Source organism: Amphimedon queenslandica, unplaced genomic scaffold, assembly GCF_000090795.2.
Source record: "Amphimedon queenslandica unplaced genomic scaffold, v1.1 AMPQUscaffold_13307, whole genome shotgun sequence".
Lineage (NCBI taxonomy): Eukaryota > Metazoa > Porifera > Demospongiae > Haplosclerida > Niphatidae > Amphimedon > Amphimedon queenslandica.
In genome coordinates, this window is record NW_003546457.1 from 41542 (window position 1) to 58990 (window position 17449).

At 34.8% G+C, this 17449-nt stretch overlaps 5 protein-coding genes and 1 long non-coding RNA gene across 6 annotated transcripts in view; 2 read left to right on the plus strand and 4 right to left on the minus strand.

Moving 5' to 3' along the window:
- LOC100640803 (poly [ADP-ribose] polymerase 14-like) overlaps nt 1-723 on the minus strand; it is an 8771-nt gene extending 8048 nt beyond the window's left edge. Inside the window, exons 1-2 of the mRNA XM_003387960.3 lie at nt 568-723; nt 353-517 (exon numbers count right to left, since the gene is read on the minus strand). Coding sequence (XP_003388008.1) covers nt 353-517; nt 568-607 — 205 coding nt within the window. The 5' untranslated portion in view covers nt 608-723. The remainder of the gene's footprint in view (nt 1-352; nt 518-567) is intronic.
- A 705-nt stretch (nt 724-1428) lies between these two features.
- Nucleotides 1429-2242, plus strand: LOC109583406 (uncharacterized). The gene is made up of 2 exons (XR_002185520.1): nt 1429-1628; nt 2124-2242. It is a non-coding gene; the product is annotated as an uncharacterized LOC109583406 (long non-coding RNA).
- LOC100639914 (ribonuclease T2-like) lies at nt 2164-3518 on the minus strand. The gene is made up of 7 exons (XM_003387954.3): nt 3368-3518; nt 3248-3314; nt 3149-3201; nt 3018-3090; nt 2824-2888; nt 2523-2736; nt 2164-2417 (listed from the first exon to the last, which is right to left on the minus strand). Exons 1-7 carry the CDS (start codon nt 3448-3450, stop codon nt 2283-2285), a joined length of 690 nt encoding a protein of 229 aa, XP_003388002.1. The 5' UTR covers nt 3451-3518; the 3' UTR covers nt 2164-2282.
- A 528-nt stretch (nt 3519-4046) lies between these two features.
- Nucleotides 4047-12684, minus strand: LOC100640928 (alsin-like). Its single transcript, XM_019998729.1, has 20 exons — nt 12509-12684; nt 12326-12457; nt 12058-12146; nt 11429-11495; nt 11288-11361; nt 10038-10169; nt 9422-9586; nt 8138-8293; nt 7036-7147; nt 6903-6986; nt 6456-6622; nt 5735-6407; nt 5519-5676; nt 5358-5461; nt 4944-5106; nt 4835-4883; nt 4740-4777; nt 4616-4679; nt 4275-4424; nt 4047-4213 (listed from the first exon to the last, which is right to left on the minus strand). Exons 1-20 carry the CDS (start codon nt 12575-12577, stop codon nt 4172-4174), a joined length of 2688 nt encoding a protein of 895 aa, XP_019854288.1. The 5' UTR covers nt 12578-12684; the 3' UTR covers nt 4047-4171.
- Nucleotides 12685-12720: 36 nt separating this feature from the next.
- Nucleotides 12721-15216, plus strand: LOC100641051 (cyclin-Y-like protein 1). The gene is made up of 12 exons (XM_003387962.3): nt 12721-12810; nt 12870-13065; nt 13281-13349; nt 13412-13461; nt 13529-13626; nt 13763-13798; nt 13854-13914; nt 13985-14104; nt 14175-14289; nt 14543-14594; nt 14654-14822; nt 14883-15216. Exons 2-12 carry the CDS (start codon nt 12873-12875, stop codon nt 14985-14987), a joined length of 1068 nt encoding a protein of 355 aa, XP_003388010.1. The 5' UTR covers nt 12721-12810; nt 12870-12872; the 3' UTR covers nt 14988-15216.
- On the minus strand, nt 15168-17422 carry LOC100641178 (tetratricopeptide repeat protein 25-like). Its single transcript, XM_003387963.3, has 11 exons — nt 17283-17422; nt 17086-17217; nt 16870-17023; nt 16759-16823; nt 16479-16571; nt 16371-16428; nt 16081-16329; nt 15822-16029; nt 15687-15773; nt 15441-15637; nt 15168-15379 (listed from the first exon to the last, which is right to left on the minus strand). Exons 1-11 carry the CDS (start codon nt 17394-17396, stop codon nt 15213-15215), a joined length of 1524 nt encoding a protein of 507 aa, XP_003388011.1. The 5' UTR covers nt 17397-17422; the 3' UTR covers nt 15168-15212.
- Between the last annotated feature and the right edge of the window lie 27 nt (nt 17423-17449).

Below are 17449 nucleotides of genomic sequence, written 5' to 3' on the forward strand. Positions count from 1 at the left end.
TGAGTAGCAAATGATGTGCCAACACTAAACATTATGAGGTGTTTATACAAGTTAGTATGCGGTTAATGTAATCTTGTTCTGTAGACAAAAGGGACAGAATTGGACTATCCCGGGGAACTTACCTTCCAATTCTGGTAAAAGTTATCATAAGCATTTTATGTGGCACTAACCATCAACTATTTTTTTATAGATCTATAACAGCTAGCTTAGCTAAATAATTATAAATGCCAGTCTAATTTATGAACTTAAAAAAATAATTACAACTTAATGAAAAATAATATTAACAAAAAATGCTACATTATTATTCAGGCCCAACCTGAGTCTAGTCTTATGCATTCTGTGCATATCTTACTTTCATTATCGTCAACAACTTCAGCACGAGCAGTTCCACTCTCAAGTAATTCCACATTATTGACTTCATCAAATGAATTAGACAAGAACAGCTCTACACCATCAGCTGTAATGGTGTCTGGTAATCCTGACAACAACAGGTAGTGTACTGACTCTACTGGTGGCTCTGAGTCAAAAAAATATGAAATGATATCTCGCGAGTAATGATTAACTAACCTTCTCCAGAAGAATCTTCTTCAGTTGCACCACTAGCCATAGCTTACTGTGATGCTATGAGAAAGATAGGCTTCGAATATGGGATGTATCCTAGCGAGAGTATGTCTTCTAACAGATAATCCTCTTCAACAAAAGACACAGCGTGGTTTTCTCCTTTAAAAATTATAAAAGACGCACGTATCTATGACCACACCCCGCGCATTCAATGACCGGCCGACTCATTATCACGAATCAATGGTGTTATGATGCACCATCTGTGGATGAATACATACAAGAACTGGTGGCAAGCAAGCTGCTATGGAATATATTCCAATGCTTTATTATGAATGACTTATGTGGTGTTAATTGAGCCATTACAGGGAAGTTGAACCAGCAGAGGCACAGAGGAAGGGCTAAGTATGCAAGACTAGACTATTTGAGCAGAGCTTGATAAAAAAATATATGGTGATGATTGAGTATAGAGTCAGTAGACCATTGAAGGGAGGAAGGAGGTAAGCTTTAATGATATACTGTAGTGAGTATAAAAATTTGGCAAATTACTCTAAGGTCTAGGAGACTCAGTAATTTTGTCAATCTACATACCATGCCACAAAATGACAAAATCAATCGTTAAAATTTTGACAAGGAGCTTAAATTAACATTTTAAACACACCTTCACTTACACTTTAGAAGTGAGATGAATGCATTATTAATCAATTAGTTTCTTGAACAGTGATCACTCTAATTAAGCACAGGACCCTTATGAATATGTTCCAGATGATTTTATAAGTGAGTAGACATTATTATCAAAATAGGCGAGTCAACCCGTACTGGCAAAACCTACTAAATTCAAATGCCTACTAAGAACTTAAATTACATGTATTTAGCAATGAACAAATATTTGAATGAATGTTCCAACATTCACCCCAGCCCAACTAATTATTATAGTGCTGTTTAATTATTTAAGTGTAGTATCATTGTTGTACCTCAACTACAGAAAAAGAGAAAAATGTGTCTAACAGCAATCAGCAAGTACTGATTTCATCTGAGGGGGAAATCAAAGTGAAGAAGGAGCAGAGGAGGTAAGGAATACACATTCTGTATTGATGTTTATTTTTGATATTAAATCCTTTCTATAACTTTGGCAAAATTGTTGAATAATAAACAAATACACAGGACAAAATAGGGAGGAAATAGCAAATGAGGTATTGAAGGATTATGACACTGTATAGTGTATATACTAGAAGAATGTAGAATATTGAGGGGATCACCCCCTTGCCATGTCCAGACATACATGTACATATGAAAAGTACTTCAACAATTGGGGTTTTGCCGAATAAAATTTTTTTGTAACTTATTAGGTAGATTTATAGTATTGCACAAGAGTTCGCTCTGACTGAGTTTTATTTTGGTGATTTGATACAGCAATCACATAATCATGGCTAACAAACATGCATGCTTAATTGTATGTGTAAATCTAATCAAAACTACCCAATAATGGCACTATTGATAAAACATGACAGCAGAGCAAATTAGTATAGTTGTATGTAACTATTAACATGTATTAACACTTTTAGGCAATAATAAAGAAATGTCGCAGCCATCTAAACACATGTATCCATATCATGAAAGATTTATCAAACCAATTTTAATAATAATATTCAGTTAAATTAATAGTAACTAATATTTAGTTAAATAATTAAAATATCCTAAGCTAAATGTTAAGTTTTTCCAGCTTACAGATAGTTCACAACAATAGACTCATCACAAGGCTGAATAGAAGCAAACCAGTCCATATCACAATCAACTGCTTCAAGATCAGTTGTGAAACAAAAACGAGCTTGAAACAAGACTTGGCTGTCTCCTTTTCTCTGCAAGAGAAAAATCAGCTTTATAAAAGCAATAGTATACTATTAATAACAATGACATGACAGCAATAGTGACACTACAGAATAAAAATAACAATAGTAGCATACTGTGCATTCGAAAGCTGGCAGCTTGTCGAAAACATTGAATTTTGCAAGGTTGTATTCATTAGAGTGGGTTACACCAGCACTGGATAGGGAACTGTCGATATTTAGAGTCTCAAACATTGTCAGAGCAGTAGTGAAGTATGCTATCATTGAATCTATCGTGGTCATGCTAGGAGCATTCATAGCACATGTGCCGTGCTTGCACCATTCATGTGACCTATAACAATAACAAAGAGGGAGTGGAAAAGGTGTGCAATTAAGGAAACCACATTCCACACTTTTATACAGTAAACACTTTCCTTACCAGAAGCTAGTGGAATCTCCACCATAAAGTGTCGGCCATTCTTGATTCATCTTTTGAGTGAGGTCCTGAGAAGGAGGAAACCTTATACCATCAATTCAACTCAATGTGAATACAATAACAATCCAATGAGCAGTGTCTCTCAACATATTACACAAACACATTAATAGTCATTTACACTATTGTATTAAACATACAGTCAAAGCAGACTCATCAAAGTGAGCTGAAGAGTTGCAACTATTGGGTCCCATTTGTCCCTTTTGTGATGGCCTGAAGATAAAGAAACACGTGGTATTAGTCTTGGCAACAAAAATGATTGATCACTCACCATAAGCCATGAATTGTCCAGCCATTAAAGTTAGAGGCATCACAATTGTGAAGCTAAAAGGTTATTGACTAATGATACACAAACAAAATCAATCATTACATTGCAGTATCCTTTAGCATTCTGTACTGTCAACTGAACATAGTCAATTTGTGGCCTAGCGATGCCACTGTGAAAGAGAGATATATATTAACAATTTAACATCAAAGGATCGGAACTCACGCTGACTTAGCACAACAAGTATTACAGTCTCCGTTAGACAGAGAGAGGAGGCAAGCCAAGATAAGGAGGAAGAGCTTCTCCATTTTTGTAAATAATTGCACGAGGTGTCAACTATCAACCACTGAGCATGAAGCGACCAACAAGCCACCAACGCAGAATGCCGCCAAAACCAGTGTTGCCAGATGGGTTTGGCCAATTGTTCACAAAATTTTGTCAAAAAGTTCATGTTTTCACAAAAAAGTTTATGTTTTCTCAAAATTTTGGAACGACAGGTTAATAACTACTGAATTAACATTAATAACTACTTACTTAACTTTAATAACCATAAATTAACTTTAATAACCAAGAAATAACTTTTGTAACTAGTTAATAACTATACCAATTTATTTTTATAACTTTAATAAGATGATGCTTATCACTGAAATCTTGCTGAAATGAACACTGATGTCTCATTTTGAGAGCTAAATCAATGCCTCAAACATTGAATTTTCAAAGTTTATAAAAGTCTCAAAAGTTCATGAAAAGTTCATGAAAAAAATTAGTTCATGAAAAGTTCATGCCAAGGCTGAAAAGTTCATAAATCTATGAACTTTGTTCATGATCTGGCAACCCTGAAAATACTTCCGGTCTTGAAGATAAGTATTAATTGAGCACGTACCTATCACATGTATTGCATGCATTCATGTTTAATCTTATTATTGAATTAACAAAGCTTAACAGAAATTAGAGAATGATAAAAAATGATTTGGTAATAACACTGTACATACATACATAATAATAATAATAATTTCCATTTCTCTCTCGTTAAGTGAGTGCACCTTGTTTTCTAATAAAGTTATAAGCTGCCTATGAGTGCAAGAATAAAATAATAACAAAAATCATTGATAATAATAACAAAATATTATACCTCATAAGTGACTAATGTATATTCATCAGCAGGTTCAGTGTAAGCAAAGTCAGTCAAATAATGAAGATAAGCTCCAAGATGAGAGAGACCAGCCTTTACCACAATAAACACAACTGATGGTAGCAATACATCACAAGACAACTGCTGGATCTATGAAATAAAAAAGGAGACACACAGTAACTTATGGCAGCTGTTTGATTGGTTTATAAAGTGATTGCATGCACAATCAAGTGAAAAATAACAAAATAATGTAGTATTATAATTCATGAAATCTATATCAATTCCTGTTAAAAATCAATTCCTGTTGAAAGTCTATAGGTTATGAGTGCATTAATACATACATTTGACAGCTGCTGAAATGCAACTCTGAAGAGGTCCAGAAATTCCCCAGGTGCATATAGTGTACTGCCAATACAAGTAAACCAAGAAGTGAAAGTTATTATACCCAAAATTATCACAACATACTTCATCCTTTGGAGTACAATAGCAGCATTCTCTAGATCCTAACAATATTGATAACAGTAAAAACAGTACACAGAGTTAATACAAACATAGCCTACCTCGAGAACAGTGTTGTCTTCTTTTCCCAAAATCTTCTTACATAAATTTCTAAAATAACAAATAAGTCCACCATAAAATTACAGTTAGTTAAACAACAGCTAATTTTACTGTGGAAAATGTATAAAATGAAGAAGTCTTTCGTCGTCCATTTGAGATAGAAAGTCTGTCCCTCTACTGTATTCCTTGTCATCATCAACATGATGCAATATGTATAGCATCTTCAGTGATGGATAGATACGCTGGAACACAAGTGGATGCAACAAAGTGTAGCCTATAAAACACAAAGTAATCATTCACAACCAGTAACATACAGCTATACTTTCCATGTACATGCACTTTACAAAAAGAATATAAAAGCAGTTTATAATTCATACAGTATGTACTCAGTATTGTGTACATTGTATGTGATCCTAGGCTTTCATTATATATTTTTAATATAAATAACCACAGGCTGTTTTTGGCTTCCCCTATGTATACTTGATATAGGCTTCTCTTTCATGAATACAATAATACTCATATTACCTGAGTTAATGCAGAGGTAGTCGTCAGGGTCTGCATCACCCAATCGAGTTAACCCAATAGCAGTCACGTCGTGATCAGAACCATCCAAAAAAGGGAACAGAATCCTATTAACAAATCCAATAGTGTGTAAACAGTGTCTGCTAATGCATCAAGCCTGTTACCTGACAATGCTGTGAAGTCGTTTGATGATATACTGTACTTCTGATATAGCGTGAGGCAGGAGGAACCTATTAGCACCAATGCCACCATAACTGTCTCTGAATACAGTCTCCAGCCTATTCATTAGTACCCCAAGAGGATGTGAAGGTGTATTAAAAGCCTACACGCATTACACAAGCACATTAGTATATTAAACTGCTTTGTATGAAGACCCTTACTTGATCAATGTACCTCTGTATAGCTCTATTAGTATCTGATAATACTAAACCAGCATTCTCACTATTTGAACTCTCTCCTTCATCGCTTCCATGCTCTGCGTGTTCCTCTACTAGTGAAGGGAGGGTGGTAGGAGGAGGAGGTGGACTGTAATCTGCATGAGGTGAATATGTCAGCCCTGGACCAACTGGTGGATAGGAACTAGCTATCTCTTCTTGTAAGTGTAATGGTCCACTGATCTTGATCTTATCCCCAGTCCTCAGTTTATGTGTATGCTCAATACTTAGTTGCATTAAAGATGCTTCAAGATCATCAAGTGTCCTACGCTGACTAGTAGCAGGGCTGCCTTCGTCTTCATTGCTGTCTTGAAAAGTCATGGCACGAGCTCTTTCAAGTGATATCAGTTCGCCGGGGGCCCTCACTGTTTTAGGAATAGTGCTAAGGGAGCTGGCTCTTCTCAGTGGTGCTAGTACAGGGGATCCACCCATAGGTGAGTTGGTAGGTGATTGATAGGTGTCAAAGGTCCCGGCAGCAATACGACTCCAAGCAGTGAGAACATCAGATGCAGCATTACCTGAAAATCCTAACATCTTCTCGCACTCCTCAAACAAAGACTGCCACTTGTTTGATGCTAGTACAGTACATGTACCAATTCGACCATCAAGCCTTGCTATCCTAGTAGGACAACAATAAATGATAAATAGTAGATTGAATATGACTGACTGTAGTTCAGAGAAGGAGTTTCTCCATGACTCTATTGCTTTCACACCAAAGGAGAGTCCTCTTTTCTTAGGATGAACAAGAGTGGCACGCTGTATGTCAATGTTAGTATGCCACGAACCACCAAAGTATCCTTCAATAGTGACACCATTACTCAGTGCTAGAGTTCCCTTTATAAAAGAGAGTGAAAGAAACAAAATGAAATTGACACTAACAGACAACAGGAACACAAGATACTAACAATGATTCAAATGAGAAGGAAGTAAGAGGCTACACCAATTTCTTTTTAAAATAAATATGTCACTTCATTGCTAAATTATGTATAACGTCAAATCAAGGGCTCTTTGTGAGGGTAAAAAAATAACCATTAATGCAACTACATGTACATGCAGTATTAGTGAAGTTCCCAATACAATTTTCGAACACTAATATACATGTAAACTGACTCACCTTTCCTGTCAGTTTGAAGTCTGGTCCTAGTTTACCCATGAAGGAGCTTCCATTAGGATCCAATATGAGACCATCATTACCACTCTAAATACATACATGCACATTAGTACAATGATGATGATTATTAGCTTACACCAATTGTTCCGTTAGTGAAGATGGCCTCACAGTAAGTACCTGTTGATGTTACCTGTATACCAGGGCCAGATCTCTGACCCTCAGACCACATTCCTAAATATCTCTCATGTCTGTCAAATAAATGAACACGAAAATGAATTAAAAATTTTGAAAAAAATAGAGCCCTTGGTTTTTCTAAAACTGGCTCTGAATTTTTATAACATTTTCCGAAACATAATGATGCACTTATGCTATGTACAAAGTTTGAGCTGATTCTGACTAGAATTTTTTATGTTACGGCCATTTTAAGAAAACACTAAATTCTGAAAAATACCCAAGGCTATAATAGCCTTGGGTATTAATTTTTTCAGAAAATGGCTTGAAAATCACCCCAAATTTTTATTGCATTTTCTGATACATATTGATGTCCTTATGCTGTGTAGAAAGTTTGAGCTGATTCCAACTTCAATTTTTCAAGTTATGGCTATTTTAAGAAAACACCAAAATTATCTTTCAAAAAAATGGCTCCGAAATTACCCCAAATTTTTATTGCATTTTCTGATACATATTGATGTCCTTATACTGTGTACAAAGTTTAAGCTGATTCCGACTTTAATTTTTCAAGTTAAGGCCATTTTAAGAAAATGTCAAAATTCTGAAAAATACCCAAGGCTATAGCCCATGGTTTTTTCCAAAAAAATGGCTCCGAAATCACCCCAAATTTTTATTGCATTTTCTGATACATATTGATGTCCTTATTCTGTGTAGCAAGTTTTAGGTGATTCCAACTTCAATTTTTCAAGTTACGGCTATTTTTTTAAAAATGCCAAAATTTTAAAAAATACCCAAGGCTATAGCCCATGGTTTTTTTCCAAATAACAGCTCGGAAATGACCCCAAATTTTTATTACATTTTCTGATACATATTGATGTCCTTATGCTGTGTACAAAGTTTGAGCTGTTTCCAACAAAAATTTTTCGAGTTATGGCCATTTTAAGAAAACAAGCCAATTCTTGAAAAAAAAGCAAAGGCAAAGTTTATTAACACGGTTTAATTAACTACATGTATGCCGCCACTTTTCTTATAATCTATTACTCTAGACTGTGCATAAGATTACTTACTTCAATCTGTCGTCATAGACTCCATACCCGTGTTGTTTATCAAGCAACCAGCCACCACAATAGGTAGAGTTCTTTCTAGAAGCTTCTTCAAGTCTACCAAACCCGTCCCTCTTGTCCTTAGACCAGTGACCATCATACACATCACCATTCGAGTACCTATTATCAATAAAAAATATAGTTAATAATAATTCTTAGTTGTACATGTACATGTACATGTAGCTACATGCACATTAGTTATAATTTTAATAGAACAGCTCAAACTTGATACATAACACACATGTATTAATGTATACATATCATACAATGAAGAAATCAACTAGCATTTTTCTATAGCTAAATTTTTAAGTTTATGTAATCGATCAGAATCAACTTAAAACTTGATACATAATATAAAACAAATGGAGACTTCCTTTCTTGCATAACTACATGTACTGTACAACAGGGCATCATTTAGCAAGTGGGGACTAGGGAATGGCAAAGTGTTACAAAACTAAGTGCAAAATTAATATCAATTAGCAAAATCAATATTTCTGATTATTGACAAATATTACACATACATGTATTGCTATTATTGTAATCACTACTATTCCCCATGTCTGCTCAAGGCAAGAGGGAAGATTAAGAAGTGAGTGAGTCCTGCATTATGGTCACTCAATCAGTTAACAATTAGTTAGCAAACAAAACAGCTACAGTAATGGAGCATGGGATCATTGTCCTCTCTTGGGTAATATCGATATCCTTTGTTTACAAAATGGGGACAAAGCTCCATGGGTTGTTCCAAAAAGTTATCAGTGACTCGTGTGAGCTCTATTTGTATACCTGTCTTTTAACCATGTTGCATAGGAAAATAAAAGTGCTTTAGTAGCTAATCCACCCATTGACCATACATGTGCATTGTCCTGTACATGAGGAGGAGGAGACCACAACAAATGAAATGGGACACATGTACATGTACATAATGTTTTCAAGCAGACAGCATAAGAACATGCTTACATGTACATGTATCAAAACATAAAATTAAAATGTAGAATTCTCTCTCCTAGCCATTTTTGACAAAATACCTAGTACATTGTCTTTTGTCCTGATTATAGAGCAAATTTAATTTTCAATTTTGATCAGAAAAACCTCAAACTTTCCACACAATATAAAAACAAGAAAAATGAAAAAGGTTCCACAATTTAATACACTAACAGGTACAGAACAATTGATTCAAATTCAATGAATGATGATATGAAATTTGCAATGTAAATAATAAAACCAAACACTATAAATTATGTCTCTTACTTCATTTCCCCTTGACCCTCCATTAGTCCGTTATAAAAGTCTCCAATGTATTTCTTGCGATACTCGCTGTCGGCAAACCACAACAGTTCACCTTTGCCATGAAACTTTCCTTTTCTGAAGTTTCCTTTATAAAGTTTCCCACTGGGCTCATGCCAAAACTCACCACTACAGAACAAAAAATACAACAAATAACAATTGTGCAATGTACAGTAAATGCATAGCATGTGTAAAATAATTCACTAATAATTTTTTACTATGATCCTTTACTGGTCAGTTCCTGTTATATCTAAAGTTAGCATTATTTTTTGGCACATCAAATATAGCAACATAAAATTCACTGTTAGATCTATTATGGAGTTTTGGAGACTTTTGGTCTCCCATACTTGGTCTAGGTAAAATGTTCCATTTTAGGTTTATACATGTACTCTGTCATATTTAGCTCTCCTAAAATCTCATAGTTTAGTTGGATTGGTCTCCCAAAAATTATTTCCAGATCTAGCAAGACAACACCCAAGAGTACAGAAATTTTGATTGAATGCACTTAAAAAAAATAAAGTTTTCTCTCTCTCTCTCTCTCTCTCTCCCTCAAAAGCTCACTCAAGTCTGACTAACTAACCTTCCGTGTGGTTTAGCATTCAGCCACTGTCCCTTGTAGCGAACGTCCTTCATTTCCAGTAAAGATTGAAAGGTGTATTGCATAAAGTCCCGACTCCTAATCAACTGGAGTTTGGTATCAAGCGTAAGGTCACTGTGGATAAAACAAATCATTTGTTAGTGAACAGGAACAAAATAAATTAGGAGAAAAGGTACAAGCCAAAACCAACACTTGACAACAACAGATATCTGCTGACGACAAATATAGAACATATTTAAGTGTAGCTGTGATGTACATGTACATGTACATGTACATGTAGGACTTAGTGCAACTTTCTTTACTAAAAACAACATGTACAGTTTTTATAATCACAGACTAGGTACTGAGATAACATTTTCACTACTTAGCTTTAATTTCAGTGTTATTTAAGGATAGTGCAAAGTAAATGAGTGAATGCACAATATAACTTGTTACAAAATGCATTACATTGAATGATTGCTGTTTGTTTATAAAAGGTAGGTCACGTAACAGGAAACACTTATCATAAGGCTGTGACATTATTTAGAGACTAATATAAAATAGCCCTAAGCTACATGTAGATATACTGTACATGAGTATTGAGTAGAGAATACATTATTGTTATATGCCAGAGTTTCAGTTTTTGTGTAAATAAAATATGAATAGTAAAAGTGAGGAGGTAACATAAGTATAATGTAATTTCTAGTCTAAAAGTCATGGCAGCCATTTTGAAGTGGGGTGAATCCTACTTAGTAACGCTGCCGCGTTACTAATACTATGACAGAGCAATCTACTTCCTAAAACAGTGAAGACTAGTCTTTTTGAATGATTTATGCTGAGGGTCTTTTGAAATAGCACCCTTTTGTATTGATTAAATCGTAATAATTTTTATTTCCATTATATTTCACCCATAATGTATGACAGCAATAGAAATGACGTCACAAAAAGTTTAAGGCAATTGGCAATCTAATCGTAACTTCCATAACATTTCCAGTATAATCGTAATCATTGCATTTAAACACAATCAGTAATCACAACAACCCAGTCTATAGTACAGTAATTCAGTCAATTCAAAATTGAAATTGTAGCTGATGATTACAATAAATACAAACAACTATCACAGGCCCTCTACCATATAAAACATAATCTTATCAAAATTGAAAAGTGCCTGTTTTAGTAATACATTCCATGACTATAGTGAGTTGATATTATGCTGATCACAAAGATAAAATAGTAGTATTATAGTAACTTACCCTCTACCAGAAATGACCTGTGAAACTTGTAGATCTTGGCAGATAGCATCAACAATAGTGCTGACCCATATAGACTAGAAATACATAATTATACAATAATTATAATAATATACAATCAATGGAAGAGTAAGTAGTCATTACTTTGTGAATGAATTCCTTACACTGCAAATCTAAGTGTGTCTCGGGTAATATTAGCCTAAATGATGTCCTGTAAGATACAAAGAGACGGTGGATTACTAGAAGATGATGATGTTCATGCCTTGTCTAACTTTACTTTATATACTCCAGCACACAAGCTGTCAACATTGTGTCAGCTACCATTTATATACAGAGGAGTTTATAATGGAAGCACAGCAACATTAATAATTTTGCTTTTTCAGAAAGTATGCATAGGATTAGATTAAAATAAGGTTGGTCACTCGTAATTGCTTTAAGGAGATGCTTAAAACAAAGTGTTGATTTCTAAGAGCTAGCATACATGTAACTATATTTGCTACAATTTAAATACACGTACATGTATAACCAGTTAACCACCTGTTTATCCTCTTTCCCTCTCTCTTCCCTTCTTCTCTTCCCTCTTTCAATCTTACTATTAACACAGCATACATATACATGTAGGCATCGTTTTCCTAATAATTACAGTACATGTAAATTACAAAGCACTTTATGAGTAAAAATCAGATTCGAACAATGATTTTATGTAAAAAAAAACTATCATTTAAATGTGACATGTACATATAAGATGTATGTACATTTACATTATCACTTACATGGATTGAGAGCTCTGGTTGAGTGCATTAGCTGTAATAACGTGTTGAACCCAGAGCCATTGTAATGGATATTCTGCAAGTACAACTCCCTATGATAGAACAAAATGAGAGATCATTATAAAAGCTGTTGGCTAAAATAGAGATTCCAAGTGTCATCACAGTGCCTGTCAATATAAAAATGGCAGTTACTGCAGCATGCTGCCTAGTGTAATTTTTGGCTTCATTGGGTTGTTATGCATAATGCAATGTCAATATTTCATCAGCTAACCTGCAAAACGGCAAAAACGTCATTGAAGAGATAATACTTAGGAAGAGATTTAATACGGCTAGCATAGACTGGTAATAGAGATATCTTATCACTGGAAAGAAGGAGCTGGCGTTCTGGTTTGTACAAAGCTGTCTGCTTAGAGAATAATAATGAAAGACACAAGGAGGAATTAATGTTAGTGACCTTCACTTTAGCTGGGAGAGTATCCCAGAGTAACTCTGTCTCTTTCCTCGTCCTTCCAACGATTGCCATCACAATATTATAGATCCTGCCCTCGAGTGAAGACACACAGTATAAAGTGAAGAGGAATCATGTGAACATCTAGCAGCATGAGATCGAGATGCCCCTCCCGGTCCCTTCCCTGATCAGATCAAATCACGTGATCCAATTGATTTTGGGTGGTGTCTCTTCTTCAGTTATTTGTGGGAGGTGTCGTCTTGAGGGTTTAGCTAGCTAGCCGATACTGGAGAAACCAGCAGAGAGAGGTCAGAAGATGTATCTCTTGTTATTAAATGATGTGTGAATCTCTTTTATTGTACCTCAGGCTATGGGTAACTGCTGCTCCTTGGGAAGTGATCCCCCTCCTCCTCCTAGTCCTCCTCCAGAATTAACAAACTCTCACAACACAGCACCAGCTGCTCCTATGATGATACCTCCTGATACTCCTCCAATCTTAGCCACTCAAGAGTTGGACCCTACAGCTATTAGTCAGACGTTAGACCACATTTCTGACCGCGAAGGTGTGTACGTGTATATATATATATACTGATTATAAAACTATTGAATTGACTTTTGATTCTAATTTGGTTTAGTTTTTGTTGGTAGTTTTTCTATTTATTTCGATAAAATATGCATCACATTATATCAAAATGTACTCTTGATTCCATGCATGAGTAGCATTTATATGTGTAATTACTTAATTATTTAATTGTTTTAAATTCTTTCTTTTTATTAGACAATTCTAATAAAGATGAGACAATGTTCTTAAAGTTGTCCCATGCCGCCATGAAAATGATGAAAACAGGTTTGTTTGTTTGTTTATTTTTCCTTGTGTATATATGATATCCACTTTTGTTCCTTTGCCAGGACGCCATCGACACAGTAGCGTAAGAATGCTAGCCTCTCCCTCATCCAAAGTAAAATATTATAAATAATACCGTAAAATGAAATTCTGTTGCGAATGCTTTTTTAAAATTGTGTTAGGATTCTCCACTGGTCATAAAGAAATCTAATTCATGCTCTACAATCTATACTGATGATAGCACTGTTAGTTTACCTGACCTCAAGTTCACTCTAAAGTGGTTAGTTAATTTGTCCTTATTCAATTCATAGTACAATTCATGAGCACACTAAAATTCCTGATCTTTCCTTCCTTCCTCTTTCTCTTACTTCTTCACATATCTTTTTCTTTTTTTTCTCATAATAATACACATATAGTGCTTCATTAGCCGTCTTCTACATCGTGAAAGGAAGGTTAGTTATATTGAATATTAGTCATTCTTTATCATAATGATTGCGACATCTCTAGACCTAGAGACAGACCTCCAAAGACGCTAGACATTTTTGATGAAAAGCTCCACCCGTTAACTGTGAGCCCTCTCGTTGCATTGTATCATATATACATTCACTACATATTGTATTATCAATTTCCCCTTCCAGCGTGATCCTGTACCTGATCATTATGCTGATTTCACTCCTGACCATAAACTGATATACAAATTCATCAAAACTCTTTTTCATGCAGCACAGCTCACATCTGAATGTGCCATTATCACTATTGTGAGTTATGATATCATGTACATTAGATACTGTATAGTGTTTCATTTTATTACTATAAATATGTACATAGATTTATTTGGAGAGACTCTTGCAATACAGTGAACTAGATCTTCATCCTTGTAACTGGAAGCGCATCCTTCTTGGAGCTATTCTACTTGCCTCCAAAGTCTGGGATGATCAAGCTGGTAAGCTCATTAAGTTTATCAATAACAATAATACTAATAGAACACTCTTAATGTAAAGACAGTTACTATTATAGTACACTAGCAGGAAGCTTATTGTGTGTTTAAACTCACAACATAACCTTCCTTAACAAAACAAACAAATATGGACTACACTAGACACTTTTGTTTCTTTGACTACCTCACACTGATACACAAGAGTAGATAATGTTGAATGAATTATGAATGTAATTACTATCACTACTAATCTCTCTAGTGTGGAATGTTGATTACTGTCAGATCTTACGTGAAATCACTGTTGAAGATATGTAAGATATGATACTAGTTGTCATTTTCCTTCTAATTAAATTTTTTTGCTTCTTCATAGGAATGAACTAGAGAGAGTCTACTTAGAGCAAATTCAGTTTAATATCAATGTAGCTGCCAAAATGTATGCAAAGTACTATTTTGATTTGAGAACGTTGTCAGAAGAAAATGGACTGACATTTCCAAATGAATATTTACCATTAACGAAAGAGAGAGCGCTGAAAATTGAGGTACAGTAATAATATTTGTGAATAGTAATGATAATTAATTTTCATATTATTTTTGTATAGGCTCTATCTCATGCAGCTGATAATAAGGTAGTTCCTGGGAGAAGAGTACGTCGATCGCAAAGTTTAGAACAAATTTCACCCAAAAATACATTAATTTTGAGCTAGAGGATAATAATAATACCGCTATTTTTTTTTATTTTTTTCATTTTGCTATACATGCTCGTATCTACATGAAGTGGTATGTTTTAATTTTTGTTTTAATTGAGCAATTTATCTCTTTTGCTGTTCTTTGCTATTTCTATCCTTCTCTCTTTCTCTCTCTCTCTGCTTCTTTTGCTCTATCAATTATCTTTATACTTTTTTTATGTTTTAACGACAATATTGTTCATATTAATCCTGACTAGCTGTTGGCTGTTGTATATTATCAACTATTTGAGTGTTCACTTCTTCTATAGCTTTCTTTATTGCTTCCTGAGAGTCTGTATCATCAAGAACCTCTGCTAATGTCAGACAATTCTTAAAACATGATAAACCATGAGGTAGGTTTCCAAGTTTAACTATAATAATAATGTATTATAAAAATGGCAGTGACATTATTATGAAAGGAATGTTGTTTACCTTCAGTTTGTGCAATTAGCATGCTTGCATTTAGTTGCCAGAACTGGTCGTGGCTCTCTTCAGCAGCTTTTAATGACTTTTCTCCGTTTTCCTTTGCTTCAGTGTAGTTCCCTGCTTCCCAATAGCATCGACCAATTTCATGGAACAGCCATGCACTCTCTTCTGACGTTTTTAGGAGAGGAACACGCTTTAACCAACTAAAGAATTGTATTCAAATAAGTTGAATTTGTATTAATACTAACTCACAATTGAATTCCTTCCTCATATTTTCCCATGATGGAGTAAACACGTCCAAGATTATACAATGATCTGCCTAATGCATCGTCATATCCTCTGTAATGAAAACATTAATTAAAAGAACACTGTGACAGGCTTTCTTACTCCTCTTCTGCAATTTTCATGTCTTTTTGAAAGTGCTCCAGAGCTTGATCGGTCTGTCCCAGCTCCAAGTATGCATTCCCAAGGCTGGAATGTAGCGTAGCAATGAACTGGTTCCTATTTGGAAGGTCAGCATCAGTTAAGGACATCACTGTCATCATAGTCTGCTCTGCTTCGGACAAACTTTTTTCAGCATCACCATTGGCCAGGCCTACAAGGTGATTTTATATAGGTATGCAAAAAATATTAATTTCCTACTGACTGTTGTCTATATCTTCAAGAGCTTTCAAAACAAACTTGGTATGATCAGAAAACTGATCTTTCCCTGATTTGGCATGCCTAGAACCAGGATTCAGTGGCCTTGTTGGAGGCGGCTTCCATCTTCTCAGTATCTTTTCTCTCTTTCTGGTATACATTGGTTTCTGTTGCCTCCAGAACTCAGCACGAGAATCCAAATATGTCACACCCTCGTTAATCAAAGTGTAAATGCTGCTATCATTTTTGCCTATTTCTTGAAAGATATAAAGCAAAAAAATCCACAAAAAAATTTACTTGAATCTTTGGATAGCCTTTCCAAATATTCACGATCAGCATATAGTTCTCCTAAAAGCTATTTTAAAATGTTAAATTAAATTCTTCATTCATGCACATAATTTGTACCTCTTTCATTGTCTTTTCTGATGCAACTGGCCCTTGCTTTGCTTTGATTTGATGATGGGCTGCTTTTTGAGTTTTGGCTTGCTTTTTCTTTCCCTGTTAATAGAACTACATGTAAATAACCACTTTTACATCACTAAAAAATAATACTAAGTTATATAATTAATCCATTACACTATGATGCTTGTGAACATTAATGTATGCATCATAAAAGAATTAAGAAAATAATTTAAATGCTCATTTAACATGATTTTGATAATGAATTGAAAAATTATGATTGTACCACTGTATCTTGCTGTTTAAAGAAAGAGAGATCACCAGTCTTATCTAGCTTGCATGCTTCTGGTGCTAAGAGAGAGAGAGATAATGCTGCCATAAAAAATTAATGACTAACTTCCAATTGAGTTGGAAATAGCTTCTTGAGCTTTTTGTATTCCTAGCTTAAACTCGTTAAGGTCTGGTCGGATTTTACTGCCACGATGATAAAACATCAAAGCATGTTCAAAATCTCCCATTCTATACAATGTCTCAGCCTTTCTATAAAGACCCTAATAATAATGGTAATGATAATAAATAGAAAATGATAGATAAATAAATGTGGAAAACTAACTCCATGATATTTGCTGTCCTCTTTTAATGATGTTTCTGCATCTTTTAGTGCTGCTGCAGTATCTCCCAGTTGAAGGTAGCACTTGGAGCGGGAAACAAGACAAGCCCTATCTTCTGGTTGGAATTCAAGAGCCTAAACAAAGTATTGGTATAAAACACTTGTTGACTGGCTCAAAAGAACTTTTTCAGCCATCATACTTTAGAAAAAGACTCTATAGCCTTTGCATATTCTCCTTGTTTAGCTAGACTGTCTCCTTCTGCAAAGAATATGGCGTAGGAGCCAGCCAATTGCTCTCCTTCTTCTTCATACATCTCCTGTATTGTTGCTATAGTAACTCAAAAGAGGCGGAGCATTATGATATGTG

Coding starts and splice junctions, on each gene's coding strand:
- LOC100641178 (XM_003387963.3), bottom strand. CDS start 17,396: ATGTATGAAGAAGAAGGAGAGCAATTGGCTGGCTCCTACGCCATATTC. Junction 17,218..17,282: donor CTATAGAGTCTTTTTCTAAA/GTATGATGGCTG, acceptor TACTTTGTTTAG/GCTCTTGAATTCCAACCAGA. Junction 16,429..16,478: donor CAGAAAAGACAATGAAAGAG/GTACAAATTATG, acceptor ATTTTAAAATAG/CTTTTAGGAGAACTATATGC.
- LOC100640928 (XM_019998729.1), bottom strand. CDS start 12,577: ATGGCAATCGTTGGAAGGACGAGGAAAGAGACAGAGTTACTCTGGGAT. Junction 6,623..6,902: donor ACTTCAAACTGACAGGAAAG/GTGAGTCAGTTT, acceptor TCTTTTATAAAG/GGAACTCTAGCACTGAGTAA. Junction 4,425..4,615: donor CATTTCAGCAGCTGTCAAAT/GTATGTATTAAT, acceptor TTTATTTCATAG/ATCCAGCAGTTGTCTTGTGA.
- LOC100641051 (XM_003387962.3), top strand. CDS start 12,873: ATGGGTAACTGCTGCTCCTTGGGAAGTGATCCCCCTCCTCCTCCTAGT. Junction 13,627..13,762: donor CTCAAGTTCACTCTAAAGTG/GTTAGTTAATTT, acceptor ATACACATATAG/TGCTTCATTAGCCGTCTTCT. Junction 13,799..13,853: donor TTCTACATCGTGAAAGGAAG/GTTAGTTATATT, acceptor CGACATCTCTAG/ACCTAGAGACAGACCTCCAA.
- LOC100639914 (XM_003387954.3), bottom strand. CDS start 3,450: ATGGAGAAGCTCTTCCTCCTTATCTTGGCTTGCCTCCTCTCTCTGTCT. Junction 3,091..3,148: donor TGGACAATTCATGGCTTATG/GTGAGTGATCAA, acceptor CTTTATCTTCAG/GCCATCACAAAAGGGACAAA. Junction 2,889..3,017: donor TTGATGAGTCTGCTTTGACT/GTATGTTTAATA, acceptor CCTCCTTCTCAG/GACCTCACTCAAAAGATGAA.